This window comes from Gekko japonicus, unplaced genomic scaffold (assembly GCF_001447785.1).
Source record: "Gekko japonicus isolate JY-2015 unplaced genomic scaffold, Gekko_japonicus_V1.1 scaffold58, whole genome shotgun sequence".
NCBI classification, from domain to species: Eukaryota; Metazoa; Chordata; class Lepidosauria; order Squamata; family Gekkonidae; genus Gekko; species Gekko japonicus.
In genome coordinates, this window is record NW_015162475.1 from 1927417 (window position 1) to 1940537 (window position 13121).

Sequence of the window (13121 nt, forward strand, 5' to 3'; positions counted from 1 at the left end):
GAACTCATTTGTTATGAGGGCCAGATCTGACATCAATGAGACCTTGTTGGGCCGGGCCATGTGTGTCATAAAATGTAATGCCAGGTAGCAGAGATATAAACTTTATAAAAAACACAAACACAAAGGTTTTTTTACTTAAAATAAAAACATGCTTCAAACATTAGCAGTCTTGCAATATTTTGCTTATTTAACAGTATCTAATAACTGACACCTCTTGTTCTCAATTACTGCATCAAAATGTCTGTGCTGTTGCAATCTTGAGTATGCTGTTCAAGCGTGTATCTGTAAACTGCAAACCTACTTTTGATTTATTGACATTCACCACAGAAATCTCATGCTCAGAGGTCTGAGTCTAAGACCCAGGTTAAAAAATGAAATGGCTGAGCAAGTGAGAGGGTCTGGCGAAGCAAGCTATGATGCAGCAGCAGAACTGGAAGCAGGAGATGGCCAGTTCCACTGGGGGCCTGATAGAAGCCCTCTGGGGGCCTGATCCTGGGCTGCGTGTTTGACACCCCCGTTCTAGAGCATGCCTGTACAAGTCAGGACCTGCGACTTACTTATTTGGTGTATTTTTAGACTGCTTCTCCACCCAAAGATGGGTTCCTGTTTTTTGGTAGCCTTTCTAGCCAAGCTACACAATTAGGATGTACATGGCTGGTGGAGGTCAATGTCCCCATGACCCCATGCAGATCCTAGTTGTGTTGTTTGGCTAGGAAGGCTACCAAAACCAGGAACCCTGTCATGCATTTGGTAGGTCAAAACAGAAGGCTGGTATATAACGGCTGGCTTGGCAGCTCACAAACTATGTGGGCCCTTCCAGACTTCCACAAAAGCAATGTGCTAAGGATCATTTCGGCACACCTGCTCCTGTTTATATCCAGTCTTGCCTTTTGGACTTCTCTGTCTCCCATGTGTGACATTTGTCAGAAGATGGTGGGCTGTTTAGCTTTATTTATATTTTGGTTTGGGGAACTTTGTTTTTGAGTTTAGTATTTTACAGGGTTTTTTTCTCGGCACACCTGCTCCTGTTTATATCCAGACTTGCCTTTTCGACTTCTCTGTCTCCGATGTGTGACATTTGTCAGAAGATGGTAGGCTGTTTAGTTTTATTTATATTTTGGTTTGGGGAGCTTTGTTTTGAGTTTAGTATTTTACAGGGGTTTTTTTCCCTGTTGGTTCATCTTTCACTGCCCACATCTCTTCTCACAGATCCACTTACTGTTTTCTTTTTTTATTAGCTTGTAGTAACAAAGAAAATGCATAGAGACAGAAGGTTTCTGAGGAAGGGAGCTTTGACTCTTGAAAGCTTATACCTCGAAAATCTTGCTGGTCTCTCAGGTGCTATTGGATTCAAATCTAACAGACTTACACAGAGCCCTGAGCTTCATATTCCAGCTTTCTGTAAACAAACTCCCAAGTTCCAGCAAATCTAGATAAAAATCCTTCTCTCTCCCTTTTTTAAAGCCAGTCACCGAGTTAAAAGAAAATGCCACAGCCCAAATTCTTTTCTGCCATTCCACCACTAACAGTGGAGGCCTTTGATTTCCAACAGATGGCTACACACATTTGAGCTGCACTCAGTTAAGCTGTAACCAATTCTACATCATCCTTCCCAACACCGTTCTTCACAAAAACCTAACAAAAACACTTCAGGATCCAGCGGCATTCCATATTCAGCACCATTTTATAGTTTAATTGAAAGTGGAATGTTATGAGAGTTATGCGAGGCTGCCAATCAAAATGCAAGGTACAGATCCAATCAAGCACAATCAGATGCTATCTAGAGTTTGGGTAACCAGTCCCCTTCAGTATGAAGTTCCACAGACACAAAAGCACTGCTATCAAACGCCCTCCATTCACTTCAGTGACACTCCCCTTTTACATGAACAGAGGTTTTCCAGCAATTCACAGAGAATGCCCCATTTAAAGAAAAACAGTCAGGAAAATTGGATTTGGCAGTATAATATCTGGCACCTTACTGGCACTTCCGTTTAAGATAAGAATGCTGATGTAAATGCGGAAAGTACAGATAACATAAAATAAAAGGATCTGAACAGCATGCTGTGTACGTGACCATAATAGCTGGTTCCCGCAGGGCTTTTTATATAATTAGGCTGCATATTGCATTATTTCATCTATATCTACTGTACCACAGCACATTTTGTTTGTTTGTTTCCCCTTGATTTTATCCAAACGAAGTGAAATATACTCTTAAGGGCAGAAAGTTGAAATAATTATTAGGCAATCAGCTTTAATAATAGTAGAACCATTCTCAGACCCTTTAGGAGGTCAAGCATCAGACACACTCAGACCAGTTTGGTTTGAGAAAACTGGAATGGGAAAGAAAAGACCTTTATTTAACTAGAGTTCAAGGAGTTCATGTTCGATTTGGGGGCTCTCCAAATAGATAATGCAGTACAAAGGCCATATTGGACATATCTTAGACTCGAAGCTTCTAGATTCTTTGCAATCAATGGAGGAGGAGGAGGAAAAAAGGAAGAGGAAGAAGAAGAGGAGGAGGAGGAGGAGGAGATTGGATTTATATCCCACCCTTCACTCAAAGTCTCCTTCCTTTCCTCTCCCCACAACAGACACCCTGTGAGGTAGGTGGGGCTGAGTGAGAGAACTGTGACTGACCCAAGGACACCCAGCTGGCTGCATGTGGAAGAGTGGGAAGTCAAACCCAGTTCTCCCAGATTAGAGTCTGTGCTCCTAACCCCTACACCAAACTGGCTTTCAAAATGCACAGTATGTATGACATGAGTCCGGACATGCATGCCCAACCTGATTCGTTGTCGCACATAGGACTGGTGTAACTCACCCTGAAATGGTTGCATTGCTCCATGCAGGGTACACATGCTTTTGCCAGCAGAAATGGCACAGGAGGGAAGCTGAAGTCCCTTCTCCCTGCACCTCTTTGGAGTGTTTGGAGCCGCACAGAACAACAAGGTGAGCTACACCAATCCTACATCTGACAAAGAGTTGGGTCAGGCACCTGTGTTCCAATTCATGTCACACATGTTGTGTGTTTTGACCCTCGCTTATTGGATCTGTAGGCGCACCCATGAGAACTTGTACTACTAGCCCTAAACCACAAGCAATCAGATTAAGGAATGAGGAGTCTTCCCCTCACATGTGAAACATAGTTGTCATAAGTAAGCAAAATAGCCGCCTTGAACTTCTAAGCAAACAAAAGGCTGTATCGGCAGAGCGTGTTTTTAAAATGGTAACAGTAAGAGAGTAATTGAGTGGGGAGTATTTGGAGTGGGCAGTGGCATGAAACGATACAAGTAACGAGAAGTCGTGAGTGCAGATAAATGAACCTATGTCACAAGAAAGGGATGTAATAAATTTGAAGTGCTGTCCAAATAATAGTGTGGCTGAAAAATGAAGATGAAAAACCCTGTATTCACTGAGGGACCACAGCACAACCAGTGACCTATGAAGCGGAATCCAGCCCACCAGTTATGTATGGTGGTTCAACAAACCATCTATTATTGCTGTCTGGCTGGATTGGAAAAGAACAGTGCAGACACCGGGATTTGGCAAGCTACAATACACAGCTGCTCGGCCACATTCAGCTTTGTGGGCCACAAATTATGTCATCCTGCATTGCAGCCACCTCACAGAAGCCACTTTGCCCCCCCAGTCGGAATAAAGAGACAGACACCAATATGGATTTAACAAGGGCCACTTTATTAATTATTTAATAACAACAAATACTAGCGAGGGGTTGCCAGAAATGTACTGAGGGATATGACAGGTGTCAAACTCCTGACCACCTTCATTTCATTCTGGGCGATGCACCTGCTCTGATCTTAAGCCAGCGAAGGTAACTTTCGACCAGCAGTGTGGCATGTTCAAGAGAACCCCTGACCCACCACCCCAGAAGCCGCAAAGGCCCGCTAAGGTAGGCCGAGCCAGATTGTTCCAAGGAAGATCACCCCTTCCCGGCCTTGAGCCGCAAAGGCCCGAAAGCCGTTCCTGGAGGACCCTTTATTTCCTTTATAACAATGCCCCGGTGCTCACCATTTCCATCCTGATCGTGCTACCCCGCCAAACACTAAAGTGACCATACTATTTAACAACCCGCCCTCCCGAAGCCAATAAACCAACACCACCATCATCGGTGCAAGGTAGGCAAAAACACCTCCACACATAGGCCAAACCAATGGAGGTGAAAAATTCCTACCTGGCTCCATAAAAAGGCAACCGGTCAGACCTGCACTAAAATAGGGTGGGAGGGTGGGCTGAGCTCTACCGACTGACTGTAAGGCAGGGGGCAGGAGCCAAGCCTAGACAGGCTGGCTCTGCCCCCTGTTGGTTCCTTAAGCTTCATGCCTCTCACGGAGGCCAACCATGCGGTGTCTTCCACTTTCTGCCTCTCGAGGAGGCAAATAAGTCCTCCACCACCAGCACAGGCTTGGCGGGGGTTGGGGCTCGCATTGTAATTGGTTGTTTTCACCGTGTGGTGAGGTGTTTGAGGACTATTTTCTCCATACCACAACATACATTCAGTCCACAACCGGGGGGGGGGGGTCCTGTCTGGTCTCCATGGTGAACTGCTATACACAACATCTGTGTCAATTATCGTCTCATATAATAATTTAACGTACCCTCCAAATGATAGCCATAACATGTACACTGAGCCTCGGAAATGCCAGAGAACAGTCTGTAAACGACAACACCCGTCCAGCCGTGACTATGCCTTCTCTCAGCAGCAGACGCCATTTACAACCAGAGCATCTTGAACAGGACATTTCACATCTTTCTCCACTTTGCCTTTTGGCAGCCACAATCAATGATGTCAATGAGTGGAAAATTGAAATATTAGGAATACGTTTTTTTAAAAACCTTGCAAATGTCACCATATCATAGTTACCAGCTGACTCAGATCAGCCCTCTGAGAGAAACGAGTTTCTGCTCATAATCTCACCCTGCAAGGAACAGTCATCTCATGGGATACTTCCAAGCCGTAGAGCTGCGGACACAAGCAGTCTCCTCACACAGCCAGTTGTAACTGCAGAGCAGCAAACTAATGCAGACACACCTGTTCACAGACAGCTCACTGCTTGGACCACGCACTGGTCACAATCCATGGGCCACACACAGAAAAAAAATCACCATCTGCACAAGCCAGCCTCCTGGTGCATTGTATGAACTGAAAACTAAGCGCACAGATGATGTGCAAATATTTATAGAAATTCACTGCCCACACCAGGCAAAGCAAATATATATATTCCCCTATCCCATGCTATAAAATATTATCATTTCCTTTGCTCAGACGCTGGTTGAAAACCTTTAGGGGACTCTAAAAGAAATATGACTGAAAGGCTCTGTTGTGCATTCCCAAGAAAAACACTTAACAGATCGGCATGGGACTGAATAACAAAGTTAAAACACGGGTCTATCACTAGCTATTAGGCACGAGAGCGAAGACTGGGATTACTACAGAGAAAAGCACTACAAATCTCATACTCCTTGACTGCTGAAGTCCTTGCCAGGAGGGATCTGGCTGGTAGAGCTGCAGACACAAGCAGTCTCCTCACACAGCCAGTTGTAACTGCAGAGCAGCAAACTAATGCAGACACACCTGTTCACAGACAGCTCACTGCTTGGACCACGCACTGGTCACAATCCATGGGCCACACACAGAAAAAAAATCACCATCTGCACAAGCCAGCCTCCTGGTGCATTGTATGAACTGAAAACTAAGCGTGCAGAGCAGCAAACTAATGCAGACACACCTGTTCACAGACAGCTCACTGCTTGGACCATGTACTGGTCACAATCCATGGGCCACACACAGTAAAACAAATCACCATCTGCAGACGCCAACCTCCTGGTACATTGTATGAACTGAAAACTAAGTGCACAGATGATGTGCAAATATTTATAGAAATTCACTGCCCACACCAGGCAAAGCAAATATATATATTCCCCTATCCCATGCTATAAAATATTATCATTTCCTTTGCTCAGACGCTGGTTGAAAACCTTTAGGGGACTCTAAAAGAAATATGACTGAAAGGCTCTGTTGTGCATTCCCAAGAAAAACACTTAACAGATCGGCATGGGACTGAATAACAAAGTTAAAACACGGGTCTATCACTAGCTATTAGGCACGAGAGCGAAGACTGGGATTATTACACAGAAAAGCACTACAAATCTGATTACCAGATTCTGGGCACAAGGAACAAGGAGAGAGAGAGCTCTCTCCAGCTCATACTCCTTGACTGCTGAAGTCCTTGCCAGGAGGGATCTGGCTGGCTGGCTGCTGCTGGAGACAGAGCACTGGGCCAACATGCATTCTCAGAGCCAGAGCACAATAGTGGTTTGAGCACTGGACAAAGGCCTGGGAGACCCAAGTATGACATTCCACTCAGCCACAAAGCTCACTGGGTGGGTGACCACAGGGCAGTTCTTCTCTCTCAATCTACATTTCAGAGTTGAAGTAGTAAGACAGCAGAGGGGGCAAAGACGAATGCCCCTCTGGGCTCCTTAGAGATAGGGTGGGGTAAAAAATGTACTGAATAATAATACCCAAGCTGAGTTTTCCAGCCATATTAGTAAAGCTAAGTATCAAAAGCTTTACTGAGCAGCCAGTGTTCCCTCTAAGCTGAGTTAGTGTGAGCTAGCTCACAGTTTTTAGGCCTCTGGCTCACACATTTTTGTCTCCCGCCAGGAAGGAGGGCTCCAGAGCAAACTAATTTATGCAGCAGCCTAATGGCTCGCTCATAACTTTAATGCCAGTAGCTCACAAAGTAGAATTTTTGCTCACAGGATTCCACAGCTTAGAGGGAGCAGTATGATTCCCATTTGGCTGGATAATAAGCACCTCACCTCTGGGGCAGGAGGAGCAGGTTTCTTTCTATCTTTCTCTCTGATGTGCAATGCAGCACATTACTGGCTTCTTTTATTTGCTTCAGCTTTCCAGTCAGAATCGAGAGGGAAGGAACAGGTGTTAATTCATGGACACAGACCCAGGTCTGCCTTTTATGTGACTACAAAATAAAGGTTTGGTTTCCATTAGAGTCCAGCCTACCCTTTTATTTGGTAATCTCATATCACGACACCTATTTCACCTGTTATATGCTGATGAGTATGTTAGAAGAAGTCAAACATCTCAGTCCCTCAGCAGCAAGAGGTCAGGTGATGAGCAGCCCTCATTCCGCAACCACAGGGTACTGTCTGCCTGGCAACTCTTTCGAAGATATGCATCTCAGCTGTGCTACAGACTGCTTAAGACTTAAGCCATTATCACATTTCCATACAGTGTAAGGAATTTGTAATGTACTTTTCAAAATACACTGCAGAGACATAAATAACTACTAAAACTACCGGTAGTCCTTGCAGCCAGAGTTACAAGTAAAGAGCTAGACTTTAGATTTATCAGAGCAATTAAAAAAAGAGGGAGTTATGCTGGTGAGCAATAAATTTAAATGAACACTTCATTAACGCAATGCATTAGAAAGTACTGAACAACGACATCACTCTCAGATAGCTTCTAGGTTCACGAAGCAATCTGGATCCTGAACAAAAGGCAGCTCCCCTTGGGTTTTCCCGTTTCTCAACAACCTTTAATCATTGCTCCAACAGAAAAGGCTCTTTGTAAGACTGGCCATTTGAGGGCTTTTTAGGAAAGCTATGGCAACCAGCTAGTAGTCTTATCCGGGACCATCCCAGCTAAGGGAGCAACAGAAAGCTGGTGTACCCTGAGAGACTGGACTGTGAATCGGGAACTGATCCTTCCCAGTTTTGCCTCTGCCATAAACTCACTGGGTGGACAGCCCTAGGCACATTGGTGTTGGGTAAGCCTCAGCCCCAGATCTGCATTCTGGTCATGACAGAACTGGCCCTCTCTGTAGAGTTACTGTAAGAATAAGTAATGTATACTACATACGAACACAAGAAATGTGCTGTACATAAGGATTATTATGCTTTATTATTCATAGCTATTAAGCACTTTGTCAAGCTTTATACCTCAGGAAGAAGTCTACTTCCCTGTATCTTTCAAACTTCACAGTAAGTCAATAAAATAAGCTTGCTGCAGGATAAAACACTCTGATTCTTTGACAAGGCATCATTAATCCTGTGTGTCCCTGTGACTCAGATGCAAGGCCACAGAAAAGGAGGAAACCTGGATTCAGGTTTTGGTGCATTTACTAAAGAATCAGTGGCCTCTGCCAGACCTGCAAATCTCAGCCTTACTCCGTGACATGGAGTAGAAGTACTAGAAAATGCACGGGAGCCAAAATCAGCATAAAGCATGTTACAAAACACATTTCAGTGTGGGTATAGTGGTTAGTGTGTCAGACTAGGATCTGGGGAACTCAGGGTCGAAGGTCCACTTGTCAAAGAGTGATTAACACTTGGAATTCACTGCCACAGGAAGTGGTGGCGGCTACAAGCATGGACGGCTTCAAAAGGGAATTAGATAAGCATATGGAACAGAGTTCCATCAGTGGCTATTAGCCACAAGGTATAGATAGGGGCTCTGGGGCAAGTGATGCTCTGTCTTCTTGGTGCTTGGGGGGGTCAACAGTGGGAGGGCTTCTAATGTCCTGGCCCCACTGGTGGACCTCCTGATGGCACTGGTATTTCTGGCCACTGTGTGATACAGAGTGTTGGACTGGATGGGCCTTTGGCCTGATCCAACATTGGCATCTCTTATGTTCTTATGTTCTTATGATCATAGAAGCTCGCTGGGTTCCCTTGGGACAGTCACACTCCTAACCTAATTCACAGGGTTGTAACTTACCTATACTTCCTGGAACATGCTTGCCATTGAAGCGAAAGCAAGCAGTGACATTGAGGCAGTTCACCTCTTGCAAGCCATCGTGACACTGAGGCGCTGTGATGTCAATGGATGCCGGCAGGAAAATAGACACATCCAGCGTAACGACAGGCCTGGATCTTGAACAACAACAAAAAAGGAGGGGGGAGCGTTAATTCTCATAATAGCTAATGCGGTGCATGAAATAAACTAGGATTCCCTAGGTTACAACCTCCCTGCGAACAGAAAATCAGCACCGCAAGCAAAGAGAGGGGGTGGAACTTTTCCCTCTGCCAAGCTAGGTTTCTGTTTTCATGGAGGGTTCTTATTTTAAGATGAGAGGACAGAACATAAATATTGTTAAATAAATAAAAAAAATAGTATGCCATTGCTTCTGTAAATCTGACAATTCTCACTGTGCCTTTTTTTGCCCTGACTGTCTCCTACGTATTCCTCAAAACAAGAGCTGGTTTTCATACAGACAGACAGAGTGGTGTGATGGTTAAGAGTGGTGGACTCTCATCTGGAGAACTGGGTTTGATCCCCCACTCCTCCTCATGAAGCCTGCTGGGTGACCCGGGGCCAGTCACAGTTCTCTCTGAACTCCCTCAGCCCCATCTATGGCATGAGGTGACTGTTGTTGGGAGGGGAAGGGAAGGCAACTGTAAGATGCTTTGAGACTCCTTAGGGCAGAGAAAAGTGGAATGCGAAAACCAACTCTTCTTCTTTAGCACACAATCTGGAAGTTGCCCCTCAACACCAAACGAATAAGGCTGCTGCGCAGCATGGAATTATCATCTGTGTAAGTAGCTCCCAAGGATGCTCCAACAACTTTAGCCACACCTATCAATTCAATTCAATTCAAATACCTTTTATTGGCATACAATATTAGAAGCATTTACCAATAATACAATCCAAAAGAAATTATAGAATAGATAGTCGTGGCTATGTCAGGCCTAACTCAAATTGTCACAAGCTAGATTTGACCATACAAAAGATGCCTGAATCATAAAATAAATTGGCATTCTAATAGCCACACCTATCAATTTGGAGAGAGATGAACTACACCAGCAGGATTTTTTAAAAAACAAAAACAAAAACCCACAACAAATAAACTAGAGCCATGTGAGAGGCTCTTCATATTTTCCCATATAAAATGGCTTTCTGTGTTCTCCCTTATATAAACAGTGTGTGTGTGTGGGGGGGATCTACAGCAGAGTCAGGATACAGCAATCAAGACACACGCACCAAAGTCCAGGTATGGTAAGAGGCACCGAATACAGTAAAGCGTGGGGGGGGTATCATCAATGCCTGGATGGAAGACCACCTGGGAAGCTTATGTACACCACTGTGAGTTCCCACACAGAGGAAAGGGGATCTATAAATATAATAAACACACACACACACTTTGGGATATATGACAGTCGATATCGTTGAGGTCTTCACAGATTCACAGAAGAAAATGTGCCACCCCAAGGGCTCCATCTTAAATGCAGCAAACACGTGATCCTCACGCAAAAGACCAGCTGTGGAACCTGGATCCCCTAAACTAGCAGCTCTAACCACCTAAGCTTGTAGCCTGAGTCTTCAGAGAAATCGTTTCTCCAGCTGCCCAAGACCAAACTCTTATTTGGTAAATCGAGGGAGGGGGACAAGCATGCTGCTGATCACATTAAGAGTGCGAGGCTCCGTGCCCTTTTTTAAAAAGCTCTGTACATCCTCCATTAAAAGACAGAACCTGGGACAGGCAGCCTGCCTCAAGATATGATGGCCCCAACGGAACTCATCAGAACAACTTGTCTTCTGACTTGGAGCTGTCCATGGTCTGGCAGATCTGATTTCTGACCCAAACTCTACCTTTGCTCCCCATCCTTGCAGCCTCTGCTATTGAAAAGTACCGCCTAACCCCCACCTGCTGCCTCCGGCTTCTCTTCCCCATACCATTAACTCAGGAAAAAACCACCCACCATGCCCACCTAGCTACCTGGCATCTCCCACAGCACATTGTATCTTTTTTCCAGCCTGGCACTGAGCAGAACTGTGAAATATAATTGTTGCAGAACAGCCACTGTAGCAAAGGTCACAAACACTTCTACATGGAATCCATGTGCATTCACCACTGTAGCCCTTTCACTTGATGACCTGCAGACAAAACACTGAAAATCACTGTCCTTGAGGCAATTCAAAGTGATACTAAAGATCTGTTTGTGTTGATCAATCTGCCATGGTTCGTTCACACAGGGGTCTTGTGCAGAATCCTTCAAGCCAGGTGCTCTCAGCTGAAATAAAGAGTCTAAACCAGGGGTCATTTCGTAGAAAAAGAGCTAGGGGGACTCATTAGCATAACTCATTAGCATATGCCACACCCCCTGACATCACCGGAAGTGTGTCCTCCCCACAGCCGGCGGCGACCTCCAGTGGGCACCAGCAGGGAGCTCCAGGCCCCGCCCTCCCGCACCTCACCCGGGGGGATGGTGTCCCCCCGCATCCCCCCCAAATGACCCCTGATCTAAACAGAGTGCATAAAAGTCTAGGGGGGGAGCTAGCTTATTTTATCCTGGATGTCCTTTGCCATAAAGGCACAGAGGTGGCCACCCATCTGACTGAGTCAGCCCTCATACTTTATGGTACTGAGGAGCCATCAAATAGAAGAAGTGAAGCTCTGGCTAAGAAGACGGCACAGCAGGGGCTCCGCATGAATGGTGCTCAGGAAGGAGAAAAGATCAGATCACTGCTTTGCCTGGTAGGACCTAAAGACTGTCTCATTCTCTTTCAAGGTTCCTTCCTTTTTGCACCCCCACCCCACCCCCGGCTTCCACTAGGACCCACAGACAGCTCCTTCCTGGAGCTCCAAGGACACCTTGATTTCCTGCTGTAATGCAGAAGGGAATTAGGGATTTGTGGAAAGATTCTGCCTCTTCAGAAAATGGCTGCAGCCCTGTCCTCCTAGTTTATTTTACATTCCCTACAGCCCTCCATGGAGAGGACAAACCTGTACAAAAAAAGAGAACCCCTCAATTGATTTTCCATCGAGTTGCAAGATGCAATAAGTGCATTATGCAGCCACTGTTGTCAACGAGGTCACAGATGACTATTTCCTAGTGGCATGAACTTAGACTGACAGTATTCCTTTGAGCCAGAAAAATTCAATCAAGGTTGCCTGCCTCCTCCCATCCTGTGTATCATGAATGGAAGCATTTACATTCATGCAGCTTTCTGCCCTGCCTTGTGGCTGAGGCTATTTCAAGTTGACGAAGAGTTCAGCCATGTCAAAGTAATTTAGCCTTCACAGCAAGGCTTCCCTCTGCCACATGACCGAGTGATTAGAGAACACTTGGGGACTAGTTATGAAATTAAGAGCCAGTCTGTGATCACCAGTTTCTTCTGATGTGTGGCATGTGCCACAAAAAGATTCTGTACTGGCTGTAAAATCAGGGACGGGTGACAAAAATGAGCCTTCGTTTGAAATGATTTTGATTTTTACATACCACATCATTCAAACTGGTGTGCTCATATTCTGAAATCTAACCATCCGTGTAACGGGGGAGTGTAGTTCCCAGAAAATAAATTTGCCTTCTACCAACAGTGCAGAGTGGCCTCCCTCCACTTAGCCCAACTCCAGATTCTGTGACTTATGCCAGTATGATGCAGTGGTTAGAGCAACAGACTAGGAGTGGAGAGTCTTCGGTTCAGTTTCCACACAGCCATAACATTCACCGGCAGTGCCTTCCTCAGCAGAGTTATGCTCTCTTAAATCCACTGACTAGCTTCACCACCTAGTGGTGGTTGTTGTTCAGTCACACAGTCGAGTCCGACTCTTCGCGGCCCCATGGACGAGATCACGCCAGGCCTTCCGGTCTTCCGCCGTCCTCTGAAGTTTGCTCAATTTCATGTTCGTTGCATCTATGACACTGTCTAACCATCTCATCCTTTGCCATCCCCGTCTTCTTTGACCTTCAATCTTTCCCAGCATCAGGGTCTTCTCCAGTGAGTGCTCCCTTCTCATTTGGTGGCCAAAGTATTTGAGCTTCAGTTTCATTATCTGGCCTTCCAGGGAACAGTCAGGGTTGATTTCTTGTAGGATTGACTGATTTGATCTTCTTGCAGTCCAAGGGACTCTCAAGAGTCTTCTCCAGAACCATAGTTCAAAATAATCTATTCTTCGGAGCTCAGCCTTCCTTATAGTCCAACTCTCGCAGCCATACGTGACTACTGGGAATACCACTGCTTTGACCATGCGGACTTTTGTTGGCAGGGTGGTGTCTCTACTTCTTATCATGCTGTTTAGGTTCGCCATTGCTTTCCTCCCAAGGAGCAGGCGTCTTTTAATTTCATGGCTGCTGTC

The 13121-nt window shown here is 45.4% G+C and overlaps 1 protein-coding gene across 1 annotated transcript in view; it reads right to left on the reverse strand.

Moving 5' to 3' along the window:
• ITGA9 (integrin subunit alpha 9) overlaps positions 1 to 13121 on the reverse strand; it is a 296748-nt gene that overhangs the window by 222392 nt on the left and 61235 nt on the right. Inside the window, exon 13 of the mRNA XM_015405733.1 lies at positions 8762 to 8916. Within this exon, the coding sequence (XP_015261219.1) occupies positions 8762 to 8916 (155 nt within the window). The remainder of the gene's footprint in view (positions 1 to 8761; positions 8917 to 13121) is intronic.